The sequence below is a fragment of the Symphalangus syndactylus genome, chromosome 12 (assembly GCF_028878055.3).
Source record: "Symphalangus syndactylus isolate Jambi chromosome 12, NHGRI_mSymSyn1-v2.1_pri, whole genome shotgun sequence".
Lineage (NCBI taxonomy): Eukaryota > Metazoa > Chordata > Mammalia > Primates > Hylobatidae > Symphalangus > Symphalangus syndactylus.
In genome coordinates this window covers 121,807,240-121,829,351 of record NC_072441.2, presented here as the reverse complement: position 1 = coordinate 121,829,351, position 22,112 = coordinate 121,807,240, and the positions used below count along the sequence as shown (strand labels likewise).

Below are 22,112 nucleotides of genomic sequence, written 5' to 3'. Positions count from 1 at the left end.
TCCTTCCCAAAGTAGTATGATCCCTTAGAGCAAAGGAAAGCGTTAAAGTGATATCTAAGATTCCCAAGCAAAACGTTGCTGGAGTTGGGGTCCAACCCCTGAAGCTTTTTGTACATCCTGTGCAGCCACCCCCCACCAACCCCCTCTACCCCAGCCCACCACATTCGCATCTTCTTCAGGTGCTGAGGTAGAGAGGTCTTAATAGAGGATGAATCTAAGATATCTAGCCCTTACTTCTGTTATAATCTATGACTAGATCCCTCTGGGAGAGTAGCAGGTAGCTGAAACATCTAAAATTCACCATCTTAGGTGTTAAAGTTGTTTTATGTGGGCCCATCACAGAGATTCTAGGCCCCCATATGGAGGAGAAAGTACAACATTTTAAACATCTGAAGTCTAAGACTGTGCTTACTTGCTGCTCCTCCCACGCTGTCAGGCAAACACCAAACCAAACAGATGGGCTGTGTACCATGCCCAAAAGCTAGTGTGCTTGGGAGAAATTAAAAAGAGCTAATCTCAGAGGTGGGGGTTCTCCATGCAACTGAGCTAGTCTCTGGTACCCTAGTTCTCCAGCTGGCTTGGATTGGAAGGATTTGGGACAATCTCAGTTGTTAAACTCACTTCTGAGAGAAGCTTGATCCCCGGGGGGAGCTTTGGATGTTCCTACTTGGATTTTAAAGAAAAGGAAGCACACCTTCAGTTACATGTGAAAAGAAGGGATTGGTGCTTTATGCTTGGAGGGGTCTCAGTGATAAACTGCCTCTATGCTTTACATTCACATTTGAATTCCTTAAGAAGTTACATGATTTGCCCAAAGTCCCACAGCTACCTAAAGCAGAGTCTGTGTTTAATTTATCATGAAATCTGCAAAGGTGGGATTATAAAGAGTTGCTTAATTTCCCCAGACATGTCAGATCCAACATAGTTGTCATTCAAAACTATTTTTAAAAAACGATTACTAAGCATTACTGTTCCGTGTGCCAGGAAGCTGCTTGTCTACAGCAAAGCTCTCCTATCAACTCTTCAGTCCCTTCCAGATGTCTCATTTCTAATCCCTGCTGAAAATGACTTTGGGAAGCCCCTCCCCTGCTAATGGCTTCTCAGTGTCTGTGACAATGAATGAATTTCCAATTGGAAAGACACAGAGGAAGACTAAAAATAATCTCCCAAACCCCAAGACAAAACTAAGGTGCAGCATCTTCATTTTGGGTAGCAGCTGAGAAACAATACTGCAAAGACTCTCATTTTCATGAATGCTGGAATTGGAAAGCATTGGTGATGTGGTCATCCCACATGCTCATCAGTAAGAAACTTTATCTCCTCCCACACTCCATCCCAGAGCCTTTCTCCAAAGAGCTGAGTGTGGGAATTGGCTTCAAGTCAAGTCGACGTTATTTTTGAAATCCTCTAGCTAGCTTACTTGGAAATGTCATAGTGTTGGGACATGTGCTTTCCCAGCCATACTGAGGGGCCTGCCCATATGGATGCATGGAGCTGTGCAGTGCACTTGTGTACTTTTACACACACACACACACACACACACACACACACAAACACACAAACACAGATGCTCAGTCACTGCAAAGGAGCAGCCTCCTGGTGCCAGAGCTCTCCTCAGGCATCCTTCCTAAGAGCATCCCCAAGTGAGTCTCTGTTTACCTGTCACCTGCACCATGCTCCAGAACACCAGGTGTGAGAGACACAATAATGCACTCCCAAAAATGTCCACATTCTCATCTCCAGGACCTGTGAATGTGTCATGTTACATGGCAAAGGAGAGTTAGTGATGCATATGGAATGGAGGTTGCTAAACAACTGGCTTTAAAACAGGGAGATTTTGGGGGAAGATTATCTGAGTGGTCAAAATGTAATCACAAGCGTTCTTAGAAGTGAAATAGGGAGGCAGAAAAGGAGGTCAGAGTGATGTGATGTGAGGAGGACTCAAGCAGCCATTACAGACTTTGAATATGGAGGAAGAGGCATGAGCCAAGGAATGTCAGCAGCCTCTAGAAACTGGAAAAGGCAAGAACACAGAAAATAGATTCTCCCGGGTGCCTCCAGAAGGCAACATAGCTCTATAGACGCCTTGATTTTAGCCCAGTGAAACTCATGTTAAACTTCTGGTAAGATAATAAATGTATGTTGTTTTAAACCACTTTCTTTGTGGTATGCTTTTACTATAGCAATAGAAAACTTATACACCAAGGAAGGAGAGAAAAGATAGACAGGCCAGGCGTGGCGGCTCACACCTATAATCCCAGCAGTTTGGGAGGCTAAGGGAGGCAGATTGCTTGAGCCCAGGAATTCAAGATCAGCCTGGACAACATGGCATAAACCCCATCTCTAATAAAAATACAAAAAATTAAACAGGCATGGTGGTGCAACACCTGTAGTTCTAGCTACTCAGGAGGCTGAGGCAAAAGGATTGCCTGAGTCTGGGAGGTCGAGGCTGCAGTGAGCTGAGATTGCACCATTGCACTCCAGCCAGAGTGACAGAATGAGACTCTGTCTCAAATAAATAAGTAAATAGAATAAAAAGAAAAGACAAAAAATAGAAAGAAAAAGCATTGTTTTGCTCTCTCTTTATATTCTCCTTGTGCAATTTATAGACCTTTTAAAGATGTATCAGGAATCTATGGAAGAACTGGAGCTGGAGAATACTTGCTGATCTGTTTTTCATTCCAGCCTCCCTCTGTATTTCTATTCTAGCAACATGCTACCTAGGAGGGATGTAATGTACCTAGAGCACTCAGCCCAATGCATGGGATATACTCAGCACTGGCAAATGTTCTTAAGATCATCAAGTGCCCAAAGGCTTTCCAATTTGAACTTGGATGCACTTGAGAAATGGTAGGCTGGTACCCCAAGGTATGCCTGCCATTCCCAATCTTCTGCTGAGCACTGTGACCTCTTCTAACAGTTCTCATTCTATAACAATTTATGTTCCTATCATTTGGCTGTCTGGTAATTCAGCATGCATGTGAGTTAGGTTCATTGCATTGACAATTTCAAAAAGCCTACTGTGTGCCCTTCCAGGTCAGGGGAGACCGGTGGGAAATACCTAGAAAAAAATGGTTTTCGGTAAAAATAAGGATAGGTGATGTTTGAGAGCTCACTGTGTGTCAAGCATTGTGCTTTACTTAGATTATGTAATTGGAGCTTCACTGTAACACTATGAAGTAGATGGTACTCTTATTCCCCTTTTACAGAGTTGTTGACTTATCTGCCCATCACTTACATAGTTAATGAGCTAGCTGGACTTCAAACTCAGGCTACCTGACTCAGAACTCACACTCCTGACCATTATTCAAACCTGTCCCCACTGCTCAAGCTGCATGAAAGGAACTAAGGCAGAAAGCTTAGAATTGTTTCACTTCTATGTGGCTGCAGCAGAGCCCCAGACCCCTGATGCTTTGCTGTTAGCACCCTTTGCCAACTGCACCCTGACATTGTCCCCACATGTCCCCAGGTTTGTAACCCCGGGTGTGCCTCTGGTTAAGTGGGGCTAACAGCAAAACACTAGGGCTGCATGGCTTAATGCTCCCTGGATCCAGCCAGAGGTTGACTTTCCCTGCACTTTGCAAGGGTTTTTTGTTATGGTTGTATGTTTGATTGTTTTGGTTTTGTTTTTTTGATGGAGACACAGACTACCTGGTTTCAGTGACCTTTCTCTTTCCTCTCTCCCTGGCCTTTGTTCTGCCATATGGACAGCTGTGGAGGCTTCACACACCTGCTTTATTTCACAGCCCCCATCAATCCTGGCCACAGACTCCTCATGGCCCTTTTCAAGATATGTAGCTTTTATGGTTCTGCAAGGAGCATAGGCTTCCCAGCTAAATTAAGTTTTAATCTTTATCCAAGATGTTCACTGAAATCTTTTCTGTCCCAGGTCTTTCCATAGGCCAGACTCAACCATGTGGAAATGTGTAAACCTGTTGAGGGGCATTAAACCCACTTCTCAGACTCAAGCCAGCTGCCCTCTTTGCTTGCTCTGAAGTGCTGCCTCTCTCTCTAACCTTCCCTGTTTTTGTTTGTTTGTTGGTTGGTTGGTTGGTTTGGATTTTTACCTAATTTGGCAGGGTAGCTCAGTCCCGATTTTGTTCCTGATACCTGGATTGCCGACACATGCTACACTCCATTCTGTGACTCCATTAAAGCACCTTCCTTTAGGATGTTCTTTTGGCACACTTCCCTCTGACTCCCTTCCCAGAGTTGCTTGGGGCTATTTGACCCTGGGCTTGCCTCCTTTCTGATGTCTCTGCTGGGAAGGGAGAACAAACAATTGGATACTACCCAAGTCAGATATCTTACAAAGATTTCCCTTTTTAGAAGGAGCACACCCAATTTTATTTCATAAAAGCCAACCCCTACCTGGAGCATAGAAGTGGCTGAGGGCATTTGGCCTTGATCTGCATTTTCCTCATGGAGAACTTATGGTGAGCCCAGCCATGTCTGAGGACCCCTAGCTTCAAGGTTTTTCTTTAATCTTTGAATGAGATTTGTGCCTCAGTCCTTCAGCTGTAGGATGGGAAATGACTAAAAGCACTGTCCATCATCCAAGCTACCTTGAGGCATCTACTGTCAGGGTACCAAGCACAGATCAAGTGCAGCTGTCTCCAGCCCCTGAACCAACTACCTTTCAGGTCCTCTTCTTTTTGGCAGTGTGGTTGCCTGAGTGCTCCTGCAGGGCAAACTCTATCTGGCTGGGCTCTCCTCCGTACTATGACACGTCTCCCCGTTGGAGTCCTATGTACACCACCATGGAGTCGGCGCGCCTCATGCGTTCCCACCATCTGTCACAGCAGATGCAGAGACTGTAACACTTCTAGCTTAGGAGGGCATCCAACACCCTTGTGGGGTCTTTAAAATTCACAGCTAACAGTCGGAGCCTGTGCTTTCACGAAACCCCTCTTAAAGTCAAGATTTAGCAGTTGGTTGCCATAGCAACTTCCCCCCTCAAGTCTGAAATCGTTTCGTTGGAGGTGGCCAAACTGGTTTTGTGGAGGAATACAGAAGAGGGATTCTTGGTGGGTTCCAGAAATGAGGATCCTGTGAGAGGCAAATTTTGGAGATCCCCAAAATCTTGCATGATGTGTTTGAAAATTTCTCTGTTTCTTGGACTTTGGGCTGCGTCTGCCATTATGTGGAGGAAAGCTTTATTGGTTGTCGGCAGTATGTCCCCACATTGTAATGAGTGACGGAAGCCTCATAAGGAGATAATGACTATGAAGGCAATTTGAGAAGGTAAATGTGCTATACAAATGGTAGGTATTGCCGTCATTAGGAAAATAAGGCTCGGCTTGAACTCTGAGTTGTTACTGCATTTATTTTTACATGTTTTGTGGTAACTAGATATCAGACGTGGAAGAGAGCTCCCATTTTTGTCAGTCCCTAATTCTAGGCAAGGCATCTAGCCGAGACCATTCTAAGAGTCAGAGTGATGGCTTTGACAAACTCCTAAGGTGACTTCCTGCTTCTAAATATGCCCATGGCTAATTGTCTACACAAGGACAACCAGGAGAGTATCTTTCCCGAAAGGAAAAGTATATTTGAGACCTTGACCTATTAATTGGCTTACATATCTGCATCTTGGGGGTGAGGTGTAAATATCTGTAAATACAGGGCAAATCCTTTAATTAATTTATTTTCTACTGCACAGTATTTGTCAAAGACCTACTCATATGGGGGAAGACTAACCTCGTTCCTTGTTTCTGCCCTATGTATCTTATAGTCTAGCATCTGTGTTTTCTTTGGAATTGAGAAGGTGTGAAGCCTTCTCAGTGAAGCCAGGCTCCTGGTACTCTCTTCTTTTGCCCTCCCCAGTAGTTGCCTTCTTTATCTTTCCTTTTATCAAATAAACAGCCTTCATCCGCAAACCTTATCATCAGCCATGTAGTTTAAAGCTGTGTTTTTCTATCTTTGGCTCAGAGCTCCCTGACCATTTCTTTTATTATTATTATTATTATCATTATTATTATTATACTTTAGGTTTTAGGGTACATGTGCACAATGTGCAGGTTTGTTACGTATATATCCATGTGCCGTGTTGGTTTGCTGTACCCATTAACTCTTCATTTAGCATTAGGTATATCTCCTAATGCTGTCCCTCCCCACTCCCTCCACCCCACAACAGCCCCCAGAGTGTGATGTTCCCCTTCCTGTGTCCATGAGTTCTCATTGTTCAATTCCCACCTGTGAGTAGCTCAGTACCACTGAAGCCAATAAACTTGGACCTACTATGGATCCAGCCCGTGTAGAAGCCAGAATTCACCATGCAGGAGACAATGTCCTGATCAAATACTCCATGTTTTTTTTTTTTTTTTTAACAAATGAAGAGGCTTTCACTCCACTTCTCAGCACATTGAGCTGAACGGCTGTGGGGGACAAAAATGGTGTGACCTGGTAGTGAGGCTCTGATGGACAGCTGCTTGTAGGTCAATCTTGAAACGAACGGCTAAGCTAAGATGCTAAAAAAAGCTGTTGCTCAGGCCCTATCCAATACCTTCCCCCTTAACTGTGAGGCCCCTTCACTTCGTTTTTACTGGGTTTTATCTTCAGAAAGAGAAAATAGCACTCAAAGCTATTATTCTATTTATATCATCTTAAAGTGTTTCTTTCTGGAGAGATAAAGAAATGGTATGCCCATCATTTCACTAGGACATGGCACCTTTGTTATTTACAAATTTCAGAAAGTCACACTTTGTTCTTTCACAAGGTATAAATTAAATAAGCAGACATTTAAATAGTAGGAACTAGTGTTGTAGTGTAACTGGCCTCAGTAGTTTGGGCTACATGTCATTGCATAAAGAATTATTAATATAATGAAGCAGCAACAATTTTCTTCAAAATCAGTAGTAAATCGAGCAATGATTCTTAATCTTTTGGGGATCTTGGATTTGCTTGTAAATCAGATGAATGTTATGGGACCCTGCTTCAAAAAATATGCATATACGCACATATACAGTTTTGAATGAAATTCCAGAAGATTCATGGATCCCTTGATATACTAATGGAATAACAAATTATAATGAAATGTAGTGATATCCTAAACAAATGTGGAGTTGTAGATGATTCTTCTGGTGACCCACTCCCAGATAATTAATCATTTTTACTTAAAAGCTAAAACCCAGATTTCCTTTAAAACCATAATAGATGTAAGAGGCCTCCTGTGCATATGGTAGTTGTTCTATGAGCTAGCAGCCTGGCATGGTGGGAGAAAAAGGTCTGGAGTCAGACACAGGCTCAAACATTAACTCTGCCACTTACAAGCTGTCTACAAGCCTTCAATTTTCTCAAGCCTGTTTTTAACATTAGCATCACATAGCCAATAATACCTACTTTTCAAGATTCCTAGAAATATTTGGTGAAATAATTCACTTACGCAGTCTTTAAACATTATTATTCATCTACTATGTGCCTTGTAGTATACTGGGCATTCAGAAAATAAAGATGAAGAAGTCCTTTTCCTCAAAGGATTGTTGGTCTTTGTGCTTACAGAGCACATACAATAGGTGCTTTCTAAATACTAGATTCCTCTTCTATGAAAAGTATCACACACTGGAGAATGGAGAGATTGGTTGGAGTATTCATTTATGTGACTGGTGGAGCGGGGAGTATATGACATAACGGAACTTACTGTCTCATTCATGCTAATATCAGAGTAAGAGTTTACCCTATTTCATGTTAATTTTTACAAACACAGACATGTTAATCAATTCCTTCATGTTTCTCTTTCTTCCTCCTTACCCTGCTTCTAAGGGGAATGCCTCTGCTACGAAGGCTACATGAAGGATCCAGTACATAAGCACCTTTGCATTCGGAACGAATGGGGGACAAACCAGGGGTAAGTGAGGGCATGACGACTTAGCTGGTTCCCACATATCACTGCTCCTTACACAGACATGACGTGGAGCAACTGCATGGAGAGGAATAGAGCTAAAGGGTGGCTATATTCTGAACAGCAAATGGGTAAAAATGTCACTATGCCTTTCCATATTTATACCATTCCAGTGACGTCCATATCATCTTTTTCTCCATTTACGAGCCTCTGACTCGCAGCCCTGCAGCTTCCAGCTGGGATCTGAAAATCAAGCTGTCCCTCTCTTCCTTTTCACACCACCACCAGCCATGAGGATTCCACAGGCAGAATTTAGCTGATGATTTTGTTGGAGACACTTGAAGCCACAGAGACTCCAATGTAGCTCTCCCAGAGCCTGATGAGCTTTGCAAGACTGACATGAGTGGAAATTTGTTTTCACCAGGACTGTCAGCAGGGGTGACATACAGAGACTCAGGAATTACTCTGTGTTGAATAAGAGAGTATTTTTGCCTGAGCCCCAAGTACCATTTCTCAGTGAGACTTTTGTTTTCCCCTAGACACACACGAGTGGGACAAAGTAGTTATCTCGTGTATTCCTTTTTTGTTTTTATTTTTTACATTTTGGAATGTTTTTATTGAGATAAAAAAATATATAACATACAATGTGTCATTTAACCATTTTTAAGTATACAATTCAGTGGCATTCACATTATGCAAGCATCCCACTATTCACTTTCTATTGCCTTTTTTTTTAAAAATTAAGACATTGTCTTGCTTTGTTGCCCAGGCTGGAGGGTAGTGGCATGATCATAGCTCCCAGTAACATCCAACTCCTGGCCTCAAGCCATCCTCCCACCTCAGCCTCCCAAAGTGCTGGGATTACTGGCATGAGCCACTGTGCCCTGCCCTCTACTACTTTTTAAAGGCAACTTTCTAGTTTCCTTTAGATGTTGAGAGTTTACTTTCTGCATTTGCTGAGTCCTGAAGGAGGGTGGGAGGAGAAGGGGATCAATAAATGTGAACTAATAATAGCAATCAATGGAACAGGAAAAACTAGAAAGAAATCAAGGCAAAAGGCATCTCAGAATGGTTGCTTGGATTGCAAATTAGATATGTGTTTGCAGCTTGACAGGTGGAAAAAAGAAACCAATGTCATTTCAGACATTGCCATGGAGGACTGACATCCCTGAGGTCAATGATCTGCCCTTTCCATGTGATTCTGATGAGACCAGACCTAGAATATTGAATGTAGTTCTGGACTCTCAAAGCAATAAATATGGTGACAAATGGGTGAGCGTTTGGAGAAGAGCAATAAAAATGATTGAAGAGCCCAAGGGAGTGATTTATGATAAAGGGATAGAAGAACTCAACTCTGAGAACTTAGCCAGCTGATGACTAAGTCAAGGCATGATAGATGCCCATAGATGTTAGGAGAGGGCAAATGTTCTGGAACAGGTTGAAGTTGAGGGATAAGGTCAAGAGAAAATGAAATTAGGGAAAGGAAATCTGTGTCACAGTTCAGAAAACTTGGGGAAGTCAAAATGCCATGAAATTTTTCTGTTCGTGAAAATGAAGGATTGCTCAGTTTTGGCAGAATTTGAGGTCATGTCACAGAGAGAGCCCAAAAAATTTAGAGGAAGGTGTTTGTAGAAGGGCAGCTACATATGAGGCAACCTGTTATTGAAAGACTGGGGAGAAGGGCAGAAGGTTTGGCTGATAGATGTGCAGTGGGATATGAATGAACAATACCACTGGCTATTTACATTCTATCGAGTCCCCTTACCATCTTCGCCTCTGAAATGTTTGCATAGTTTCTGGGGATCCAAAATTTTAGCTAATGGGATGGCTAAGAATTGCAGTGGACTGTGGTTCTTACTGATTAAAACAGTGTAAAAAGTGATGGATAACCAGTCTCTGTCTCTTAGCTGCTGACTTGCTGCTGGAGAAAACAATGATAAAATATTTCATTTCTGCCCTGAGTGATCCAGGCTGGCTCGCTGTAGTGATTGGATTTGGTGGTTAATCACTCAAGCCTCCATATCCCTAGCCTTGTAGACAGATCATGTGAGGATGGGCCTGACTTGACTTGATAATTGCATAAGTCTTCATCATTCCCTCTGGCTGTATGTAGAGACAGTCTTAGGATGTAGACAAGAGTCTCAGGGGAAATGATTGAGGTCCCAGCATAAGTGTCATTTAAAACAAGACAGGCTAAAGCAGTGAGTTATAGACTGACAGAAACATTAGCCCCAGGAAATAGACAAGAAGACCTAATCTGTCATTTCCATCTTTAATTTCCATTATTCTATGATCATCACTGTCTATGAGGTCTCACTTTGGACACTAATAAAATAATGGAGCAACTGTTAGGAGGAGGAAAAAAGTGACTACCTTGAGGATAATGGAACCAGGAGTGATAAGCAGTGTGAGTTTGTATGTACACAGTATTAAAAAAGCGCCAGACAAATGACTGTATTTTTCCTCATAAAATGACAAGGTAAGTGAAAAGTATAAGATGCCATACATCTTGATTTAAATCAGGGATCCGATGCCATGTTTCTTTAAATGATTCTCACAAAATTAATTGAAATTGGTTTGAACATGAAGACCGTCACTCGAATTGAAAACCATCTGACAGATTGCCAACTAATGATACATATTGGGGTATTATGGAAAAATCAATGGTATGTCTGATTTTCCTGAATATTTTATTTAATTCTCCTGAAGTGGAGGTAAGCAGCCCATGTGTGAATGTTTTTCACTTCATATTCTTGTATTGCATACATTAAAATAGCTGAACATTCCTTTGAAGTAGAACAACCAAATCCTAGGCCAAATAATTAAAACAAATTCTTTAGTGAAATATCAAGGTCAATGTACCAGGAGAAACGTAGCAATAAGCCTTTATGACCTTCAGACAAGGAAGAAAATTGATCAAGGACACTAATATAAGAAGTTACAAATCGATTTTTTTTTTGAGGCAGAGGAGTGGCACCTGCAACTTTACCCAGCCTCTGCCTCCTTCTAGTTACCTGGTCCTGAATGTGCATGTGTGTGTGTAGGCATGTGTGTGCATGTGTGTATGCATGTGTGTGGTGTATGTGTGTGTGTGCGTGCATGTGTGTGTGTGTGGTGTGTGTGTGTGAGTGGTGCATTTTGTGTGCACATGTGGTGTATGTGTGATTGTATGGTGTGTGTGTGTGTGTGAGTATGTGCGTGACAGGAAGCCCGTTTGTTTATAGTAATTCTCTCACCACTCCATCATTTATTCTCCCACTCATTTGTATTTTCAACAGATATTCACCCCATTACCTATTGTGGTCCAGGGTATGCTAGGTTGTTATTTATAAAAGAAGATGTGGTTCCTGCTCTAGAAGAACTAACAGTCTACATAGATAGTTGAAAGAGTAACAAGTAATTGCAATGAAATCTAAGACTTATTAAAATAAAGATGTGAGCGAAAGTCTGTGGGATTGAAATTTAAGGGGTGACTTATACAAGGTCAAAGAATATGGAATAGAGCTTCATGGAGAATTTGAATTGTGAACTGTTCTACTTGCCAGATAACAAAGGTCATTCTAAGCAAAGGGAACCAGCATGCAGAAAGGTATGGAGACATGAGAAACATGGTTTTTTCAGGAATGGTAAATAAAAAGCTCAATGTAGCATAAGAATTCACTTTACAGAGAGAGGATAAGAGGCTGGTAAGGTGGCAAAAGACTAGATAACAAAGAGGTCTTGTTTACTAAGGCTGTGGACATTAAAGCTCCCGTACTAGACCCGCTAGCAGGAGGGAGGGAGACGTTCCAGGTGTACTCTTACTACACTTCACTTTTTTGGGACCTTTCATATTAAATTTAAATGATCCTAAAAAGCAAAGAAACAAACACGAAACCTCTTGGAGTTAGCTAGGCTTTTATTTATCTGGATTATCTCAGTAAAACATATTCCTAAAATTATCCTGTAGATAAAAGTCAAGACCAAACAACCAAGAATGGCATAGAATTGGAGACCATATGCAGAAAGCACGTGAATCGAGGAAGTTGCAATCATTTCCTGGTGACTCCAGTTCTGCCACAAGGGAGAAATGAGGCAGGTTGAAACATTTCTGTGTTGGTCTTAGTGGTGAAGCTAGTCACTTCAGCTCAGCCAGGTGACAGGGTCCAGATGGCAGATTACAAGATCATTGAATTCAGTGCACAAGAAGGTCCTATTCACTAAGAGTAAAAATAGCTTCAGAAAGATTTAAACAAAGTCACAGATGACAGATTTCTAATGGGTTATTAAAAGAACATGGAATGTTTGAGGTTACAGCCTTGGTCTTTGAGGTTGGCAACAAAATCAATCATTCCCTGCCACAACATCCCTTGTGACCCTGCTGCCAGGCACAGGACCCAGGGTGGACAGGTCTTACCCCTGCACAGTGGCTTACCTTGTCTTCTGTCGCCCCTGTATGAATTCACTGAATAACTCCTTGGCCTGCCATCCCGGTGGCTGCATAGACACAGCCGGGGACTATTAAAGTCTGTGTTTGATATTTGTTTGCTAAGACAACAAGGACAAATTGGAAAATTTTCACAGAAGAGAATTGAAAACAATAAACGAGGGTGGAGGAGGCAAGAGAGATTGATTTACATGAAAATATTAGAGGAGGAAAAACAGATTTGTGTAGCTACTTTGGAAATGATTACGAAAGACTATAATCATGTTTTTTTGTTAAATTAAAAGTACACCCAAGGGCCTCTAGATACAATTTTCAGAAGATTACAATTAGGTTAAATTCATGCATGTGAAGATTCCCAGTAAATAATAGCCTGATTTCTTATTCTGGCATCTCAGATACAGAGGGCAACACCAAGGAGATTTACCACTAGAGAGATATAAAATATCACTAGATTTCCATGCTGAAGGATGGAGACAGAGCCATCATGCATGAGATGGGAAGTGACCTGCTGTGGAAAATGAACAGGTGTTTCTCCAAGGTGTTAGAAGCTGTTGTTAGGAATGGTCCTGCTCGTCAGAGTACTTCTTCCTTACACTGCCTGCTCTGGAGGCAATGCACTTACCATGACATGCCAAGTAGCTGCACACAGGCACACACACATTCACTCACTCATATATGGCCCACACTACCTTAATATGTCATTCTCATTGTCCCAGGTGCATACTTTCTCCCCTTCTATTTCTGCAACTTCTTCCTACTTCTCACCCACTCAGGAGTGACTGCTTAGGGATTCTATATCTTTATAAGGAGCAAATGTCCCAAACCATAGGAGCCAGTTCCCACTTGAAGCCAAGAATGAGGACTGTGTTCATCATGACTGGCCTCAGCTTCTCTGTCTTGCTCAAAACATGTCCTTGACAGGAGGTGTTTTTATTTTGTCCTGCCTGAAGGATGTCATTCTTAGCAGTTCCTTAGAGACCACTAAAAGGACAAAGGCCACATCTGGTGGAGAGGATACCTTTGCCTCTGAGTTCTAGGATTGAGGTGAGACCAACCTTCACTAATTATTCAAAAAGATCCAAAATCAATCCTGACTTCTCCTGTCCACCTAAAACTGAGCAAGATCCTCCTCTCAGCTGTCATCAAAGTGTAAATGCTTAGACCATCTTAGGGCAGCGACTGGCATGTTGAGCTGTAGCTGTGATTCCAAGCCCAGGTCTTGGGCCATGTCTTGTTTCTTTGACCAGCCCAAAGTCTTTTCCGAGGTGACCCAGGTGGGGTCAGACAGTCTGCTGTGACATAGGAAATTTCTGACTCTTTGCCTATTTCTAGCTCATCATCTGGCTGTTACTTCTCCCACTCCTTTGCTGGTTTCCATGTCACTGCTGTCGCGTTCACCTTCATCCAAGCCCTCAAACAAGATTTGCTGGCCAGACTGTGGCTGCTTCTTTATCTCTGGGTGCCCTCGTTTCCTGCCCTCCAGCCCAGACTTCATTGTCTGTGCCCAGCTTCTGTCATTGCTTTGCCATCCACAAATGGGATTATCTTCCCATTAGCTCTCTTTTAATTCTTCCTCTCTCTCTCTCTTCCTCTCTCATCATTGTCACTTATTGCTAATAAGGGTTTCCGGCATATTCATTCAGCAGTTTATTTTATTCATTCTCCTCCTTCTCCCCTTCCTCCTCCTCCTCCTCCTTCTTCTTCTCTTCCTCCTCCTTATTCTTTCTCTCTCTTCCTCCCTCTCTTGCTCTTCCTCTCCCTCTCTCTTCCTATCTCCCTCTCTCTCTTCCTATCTCCCTCTCTCTCTTCCTATCTCCCTCTCTCTCTTCCTATCTCCCTCTCTCTCTTCCTATCTCCCTCTCTCTCTTCCTATCTCCCTCTCTCTCTTCCTGTCTTCCTCTCTCTCTTCCTCTCCCTCTCCCTCTCCCTCTCTATCATCCTCTCCACCCCCCCTTCCTCTCCTCTCTCTCTCTTCCCCTCTTTCTCTCTCTTTTACCTTTATCTTCTCCTCTTCCCCTAGGAGTCAATGAAAATATGACTACCTTTTCTCTTACGTTTTTCTGTGTCCAACAGTCCAAAGGGGCTCTTGGAATTAAAACTAAAGTTCTGTTTCTTCTCGATAGAGGTGCCCTGCTGAAACCTGATTCTAGCAGAAGCATTGTCCCTTAAAAGGAAAAAACAAAACAAAACAAAAAACCCTTCCTTGGGTGAGCAGGCAGGAAGTGAGTGCTTGAAAGTAAATCTCCATCTACCAGGATTTCCTCCACAGACAGACTTAACAGAATCATCCCCTTCAGTTGGCTTGGGAAACTCTGCACCTCCTTCTCAAGGATTTTCTCAAGCGAAAACATATATAACTTGACCAATTTTTCACAAAACCCTTGTGGTCAGTCAGCTGAATACAGTGATACACTGTTCTTTGTAGAGGACATCAGGCTAAGAGGACATCTCTCCAGCAATGGAGGGCCAAAACCCAACCCGTGCTTGCTAAGACAAGCCAACTCTGAGAGAAAGGGCACATCTGTCCAGATGGGTACTTTTTTCTAATTTACACAAAGGCCTTTGATGAGCTAGTGCTGAACCTGTGGTCATTTTGAGTGATGCCCTTTGCTCCCCTCTTAGAGGCAATTGTAACCTTGGTTACTCGGGATGATAAAAGAACAAAATGTGCCCTAATGAGTGACTCCTGCATGCCGGTTCATAGAGCAGCTACCTAAGTATCTTCTGATTTCAGACGTCTACCCCCAGCGATTTAAATTTCGCAAGTCTGGGAGAGGGCCCAGAATCTGTACATTTGACAAGCTCCCACAGATGTTTCTGAAGCACAGCCAGACTTAAGAACACTTCTTAAGCAAGACATGGAGTCTCCAGACACCTCGAGAGTGCATCCTTTTATCAGTGAACTAACTTTTTCCAGTGAAAATAAGAATGAGCTTGTAGACGAGTGGCTGAGTGCAGCTTTAAAGATCCTTGCATTTTATTAATTTTTTTTTTTTTGAGATGGAATTTCACTCTTGTTGCCCAGGCTGGAGTGCAATGGTGCGATCTTGGCTCATGCAACCTCCACCTCCTGGGTTCAAGGGATTCTCTTGCCTCAGCCTCCTGAGTAGCTGAGATTACAGGAATGTGCCACCACACCCGGCTCATTTTGTATTTTTAGTAGAGACAGGGTTTCTCCATGTTGGTCAGGCTGGTCTTAAACTCACGACCTCAGGTGATCCACCTGCCTCAGCCTCCCAAAGTGGCTGAGATTACAAGCGTGAGCCATCGCACCCGGCACATTTTATTAATTGGGAAAGGGAGAGCCAGAGAGGTGAAGTAACTTGCGCAAGGTCACATAGCTGGTAGTCAAGCTTCATAGTAACCGCTGGGTGTTGGAGACAAGTCAGTTGGTTAAATAAAGATTTAAAAGAGAGCAATGTGAAGAGCATATAATACTCTGAAAGTCAGGGATCAGCTGTAGACGGGAGGTGGACAGTCTATGGTTGACAGCCTGCTTCTCTGCATCCCGCTTTCCCAAGACTGAGGGATCCATCTTCAGCCCACCTCCTCCCCGTGGTGATAAGAGTCCACCTACAGTGCTGCCTACCCCCAGAGGAGGGAGGAGGCTCTGTCAGCTGTTGTCTCTGACTAGTCCAGTCACGGCACCAAGAGACTTACTTTAAACAGTGCCAGAGGCGGGAACACTCATATTTCCTCCAACATGTCCACCGGGGTTAAAAAAAATCAACCTCAATTTACCCTCTCATCTGCTCAAGAATGGAAGACAAATTGTTTCAATTTTATAGAAATGAATGTTTTATGTCTTGCCTATGCTTTCCAGATAGTGTCCTGCATTTATATATTCTACTGCATGCATGGGCATTCCACTAGGAATGCTCCCTAGACTTTCATCTTGGGTTTCAGTCTAAAAATACTAGGTTTCAGAGTGCTGTTATTTTTCCTGGCTTTGGAGATCTTGGCTATTTATCTTTTTTTTTTTTAATCAAAAGAAAAACAATACATTCATTATCCCATGTGTAGAGAAAACTGCCATTACCATTTTGTCATGTTTCTTCCCAATTTCTGTTTCCATACATCAAATGCTTGCTTTTTACTACCCCCCCACCTCGATTCTGTATATATTTTTGTTCTCTCTCATAATTTAACAATGAGCATGTATTATTTTATAATCACAAAATAGGGTAACGTATAAAGAAAGAAGCATTAAAAGTATCTTTGTGATACATTCTTTTTCTCAAAACTTTTTCCTTGAGGATGTTATTCTTAATGCCTAAGTTAAAACCTTCCATTTTAAGCTATTTTTAGAGGAAAGAAGACAGCAGCACAGGGCCTAGCATTCAGGTCAAACTCCTTTAATATAAACATCTCTGTAAGTCTGTGTATAATAAGAGGTTGTAGGAACACCATCTAGCATCCTGCACATTCAACACCGTATTTAATGCATTACAACTTCAATGTCACTGAACACTTGGAGTAATCCCTCACGTAATGCTAATTGATTGCTGTCATTAGGCAGGGCACGGTGGCTCACGCTTGTAATCCCAGCACTTTGGGAGGTCAAGGCCAGTGGAACACCTGAGGTCAGGAGTTCGAGACTAGCCTGGTCAACATGGTGAAACCCCATTTCTACTAAAAATACAGAAAATTAGCTGGCTGTGGTGGCGGGTGCCATGGTGGCAGGCGCCTGTAATCCCAGCACTCACTCACACACACACACACACACACACTACTATACACACACACATATTTTATATATATATATGTGTACACACATTATATATATGAATATGTATTATATATATATAAAACATTTTCTTTATTCACTCATCAGTTGATGAGCACTTAGATTAATTCCATATCTTTGCAATTGTGAATTGTGCTATGATAAACATATACATGCAGGTGTCTTTTTGATATAGTGACTAGTTTTCCTTTGGATAGATACCCAATAGTGGGATTGCTGGATCAAATGTTAGGTCTACTTTTAATTCTTTGATAAATTTCCATGCTGCTTTCCACAGAGGTTGTTATAATTTACATTCCCACTAGCAGTGTATAAGCATTCCTTTTTCACCACATCCATGCCAACATCTGTTGTTTTTTGACTTTTTAATAATGGCCATTCTTGTTGGGGTAAAATGATATCTCATTTTTTAATTTACATTTCCCTGATGATTAATAATGTTGAGCATTTTTACATGTTTGGCCATTTGTATTTTTTTTAGATATGTCAATTTATGTCCTTTGCCTACGTTTTAATGGGATTATTTTTCTTGCTGATTTATATGAATTCCTTGTAGATTTTGGATATTAGTCCTTTGCAGATGCATGTTTTGCAAATATTTTCTCCCATTCTGTAGGTTGTCTGCTTACTCTTGATTATGAAATAAAATGGTTGTTTCTTTTGCTGTGCAGAAGCTTTTTAGTTTAGTTAGGTACCATTGATTTGTTTTTGGTTTTGTTGCATTTACTTTTGGGGTTTTAGTCATAAATTATTTGCCTAGGCCAATGTCCAGATGGTTTTCCCTAAGTTTTCTGCTAGAATTTTTGTGGTTTCAGATCTTAGATTTAAGCCTTTAATCCATCTTAACTTGATTTTTATGTATGGTGAGGGATAGGGATCCCGTTTAATTCCTCTGTATGTGGCTATCCAGCTTTCTCAGCACCATTTATTGAATAGGGTGTCCTTTCCTTGGTTTTTGTTTTTGTATGTTTTGTCGAAGATCATATGGTTGTAAGTATTTGGCTTTATTTCTGGGATCTCTATTCTGTTCCTTTGGTCTGTATATCCACTTTTATACCAGTACCATGCTATTTTGGTTATGATAGTCTTGTATAATTTGAGATCAGGTAATATGATGCATCAAGATTTGTTATTTTTATTTAGGATTGTTTTGGCTATTCGGGCTTTTGTTGTTGTTGTTGTTCCATATGAATTTTAGAATTGTTTTTTCTAATTCTGTGAAAAAAGATCTTGATATTTTGATAGAATTTCATTGAATCTGTAGGTTGCTTTGGGCAGTATGGTCATTTTCATGATATTGGCTCTTCCAATTGATGAGCATGGGAGGTATTTCCATTTGCTTGTGTCATGTATGATTTCTTTTAGCAGTGTTTTGTAGCGTTCTCCCTGTAGAGATCTTTCACCTCCTTGGTTAAGTATTTTCCTAGGTATTTTTTTTTTTTGTAGCTATTGTAAAAGGGACTGACTTCTTGATTTTATTCTCAGCTGGGTCATTGTTGGTTTATAGCAGTGACAATAATTTGCATACATTGATTGTGTAACCTAGACTTTACCGAATTCGTTTATCAAATCTAGGACTCTTGGAGGAAGTTTTAGGGTTTTCTAGGTATAAGATAATATCATCAGCAAACAGAGAGAGTTTGACTTCTTGTTTTCCAATTAATTTGGATGCCCTTTTTTTCTTTGTCTTGCCAGATTGCTCTGGGTAGGACTTTTAATATTATGTTGAATAGAAGTGGGGAAAGTGGGAATACTTGTCTTGTTCCAGTTCTTAGGCATAACGCTTTCAACTTTTCCCTTTTCAGTATGATGTTGGCTGTGGGTTTTCCTTTCTTTTCTTTTCTTTCTTTCTTTCTTTTTTTGGACGGAGTCTTGCTCTTGTTGCCCAGGCTGGAGTGCAGTGGGGCGATCTCGGCTCACCGCAACCTCTGCCTCCCAAGTTCAAGCGATTCTCCCGCCTCAGCCTCCCGAGTAGCTGGGAGTGCAGGTGCCTGCCACCACGCCCAGCTAATTTTTTGTATTTTTAGTAAAGACAGGGTTTCACCATGTTGGTCAGGCTGGTCACGAACTTCCGACTGCAGGTAATCCTCCTGCCTCGGCCTCCCAAGGTGCTGGGATTATAGGCGTGAGCCACTGCACCTGGCCTGGCTGTGGGTTTTCATATATGGCTTTTATTATTTTGAGCTATGTTCCTTCTATGCCTATTTTCTTCAGAGTTTTTATCATAAAGAGTTGCTGAATTTTATCAAATTTTTTCCACATCTATTGAGATGCTCATATGGCTTTTGTTTTCAAATGCTGTTTATGGGATGAATCACATTTATTGACATGCATATGTTGAACCATTTCTGCATCCCTAGGATGAAACTCATTCGACTATGGTGATTTTTTTTTAATGTGTTGTTGGATTTGGTTTGCTAGTATTTTGTTGGAGTTTGCATCTATATTCAGTAAGGATATTGGTCTGCAGTTTTTTTGTGTGTGTTATGTCCCTTCCTGGCTTTCGCATCAAGGTAATACTGGCTTCATAGAATGAGTTAGAGAGGATTCTCGCCTTCTCAGTCTTTTGGAATAGTTTCAGTAGAATTGGTACCAATTCTACTTTGCATATTTGGTAGAATTTGGCTGTGAATATGTTTGCATCTGCCCCTGGGCTTTTTTTGTTTGTTTGTTTGTTTTGGCCTTTTTTTTAAATTACCGATTAATCTCACTGCTTATTATTGATCTGTTCAGGGTTTCTATTCCTTCTTGATTCAAGCTAAAGGAGTTGTATGTCTTTGGGAATCTATTTCCTCTAGATTTTCTAGTTTGTGTGAATAGAGGTCAAACTGGATATTTTAAAAAAGGTGAGTAATTAATTATATTTATTTCACCTACAATTTCTGTGAAAACGCTAGTAAAAATAATATTACGGTTTATTCTTCCTATGCTACTGCAATGGATTCTTGTTCAAACACTCATACTATAATCATTTTTCCTAAGTTTTAAACTTTATGTAATTGCAAAAATTAAGAGCAAACATTTTGCCACTGCATATCTTTTCTACTTTATCTATTTTTTTTTACAAAAGAAATGCATGTGATAAAAAATCTAGAAAAAAACAAAACAGTAAAGAAGAAAATCCAAGCCACCCAAAGTACCATCACCTAGAGAGTGCTCATACTTTTGGTTTTATTTGTTTAGATATAATACTTTTGTTAACAAAATAGCATTGTATTGTTCTGTCTCTTGATTTGTTCATATGTGTGTGTGTGTGTGTATATATATAATATATATTATATATATATTATCTATAATATATGTATTATATATTATATATTATATATATTATATATTATATATAATATATATGTTATATATTATATATAATATATTATATATAGTATATATTATATATTATGTATTATATATTATATATTATATATTATATGTTATATATTATATATTATATATATATAAAATGAGTAAGGCACAATTTTACTATTTAAGGGTCGGTAGTACATTGACCAGAATCACAGTTAGTGAACAGAATGGTCTGATGCCAACATCTAGGCTTTTTTCATTAAACCACAATGAACTTCAACAATTGGGGTTACTTTTTCCTTCCTTTATGGCCCTTCTCAACAAGTTTATTAACCTTTCTGTGTGGTTTTCCACACTGAGACTAGCATTGTTATTTTGAAGAAATACAGGCAACACCAGACTTGCCAATTGGGGTTGGCCTTTAGATTTTTTTTTTTTTTTTTTTTTTTTTGAGACGGAGTCTCGCTCTGTCGCCCAGGCTGGAGTGCAGTGGCGCAATCTCGGCTCACTGCAAGCTCCGCCTCCCGGGTTCACGCCATTCTCCTGCCTCAGCCTCTCCGAGTAGCTGGGACTACAGGCGCCCGCCACCACGCCCGGCTAATTTTTTTTTTTTTGTATTTTTAGTAGAGACGGGGTTTCACCGTGGTCTCGATCTCCTGACCTTGTGATCCGCCCGCCTCGGCCTCCCAAAGTGCTGGGATTACAAGCGTGAGCCACCGCGCCCGGCCTGGCCTTTAGATTTAAGACTCTTGAATGTCAGAGGGTCCCTAGACTTCTGTGAGTCTGTAAATAGTTGTTCAAGGCCCTAAGACTGCATTAACTCAATTAGCACTATAGGTGAAATTCTCTCGTGGGGCTGTCCAGACCACAGTTCTAAGCGTGGTCTTCCATTCTGATATAGAACAGAGACTCCCTTGTGTATAACCACATAAGAAGGCTGACTTTGAAAGGAGTAAGTGCTCACCATTGTTGGATGGTCACAAGTGGAAACATATTCTACACTAGGAAAAACCTATGAGGAGTTGAATTAACATCAATGCCAGTGAACCATTGTACTTTGCATGCCTGGTATTATAGCAACCCCTACACTCTGCCCTGCAGGTATGGGAGTAACCACCTATTTCATCCTATTCAAGAGATTGCTACACCTCACTTCTAAGAGGGTTAACGTTCACCTGCTCACATTTGTATCTTTAAGAGAGGCAGCAGAACATAATGGGAAGAACACAACCATGGAATCAGATGGACGTGGATTCAAATCTCATTTCGTCTTCTTAAAAGCCCTGTGTTTTTGACTAGCCTCATAACCTTTATGAGCCTTATTTCTTAAAAATGAGAATAATAGTATCTACTTCATAGACTTGTTATAAAGATTATTTTAAAAACCTAAATAAGATGAGTTGTGCTCAATAATATTACATGAAGTATGTAGGTACTCAATACGTGATGGCCTGTTCGCATTGATGATGCTTTGCATTGGTCACAGCCTCATTTGTGTTCTTTGAACTTTCACCAAATGATGTGAACCTTAATGTCAATTTGGCAGTTGAGTTTAGAGTAACCTAATTCTAGAATGTAAATTCCATGAAGGCAGAAACAATGTCTCTTATGTAAAATTGCACTGTCATACCTTAATACACTGTCTGGAACATAGTGGATGTTTCAGAAGTACTTGCTAAATAAAAAAAAGAAATGTGTTTGTCTTCCCATGGTCTTTCATAAGCAATACCTAAGAATAATAGTAGCTACCACCTTTCAAGTATTACCAAGTCTGGGGGTGGTTTGGGCAGAACATCCAC

At 41.0% G+C, this 22,112-nt stretch overlaps 1 protein-coding gene across 2 annotated transcripts in view; it reads left to right on the top strand.

Annotated features, from left to right (window-relative positions):
• ASTN1 (astrotactin 1) overlaps positions 1-22,112 on the top strand; it is a 311,909-nt gene that overhangs the window by 148,897 nt on the left and 140,900 nt on the right. For both annotated transcript variants that reach the window (XM_055254545.2, XM_055254543.2), the window contains exon 8: positions 7,759-7,843. In XM_055254545.2, the coding sequence (XP_055110520.1) occupies positions 7,759-7,843 (85 nt within the window). The remainder of the gene's footprint in view (positions 1-7,758; positions 7,844-22,112) is intronic.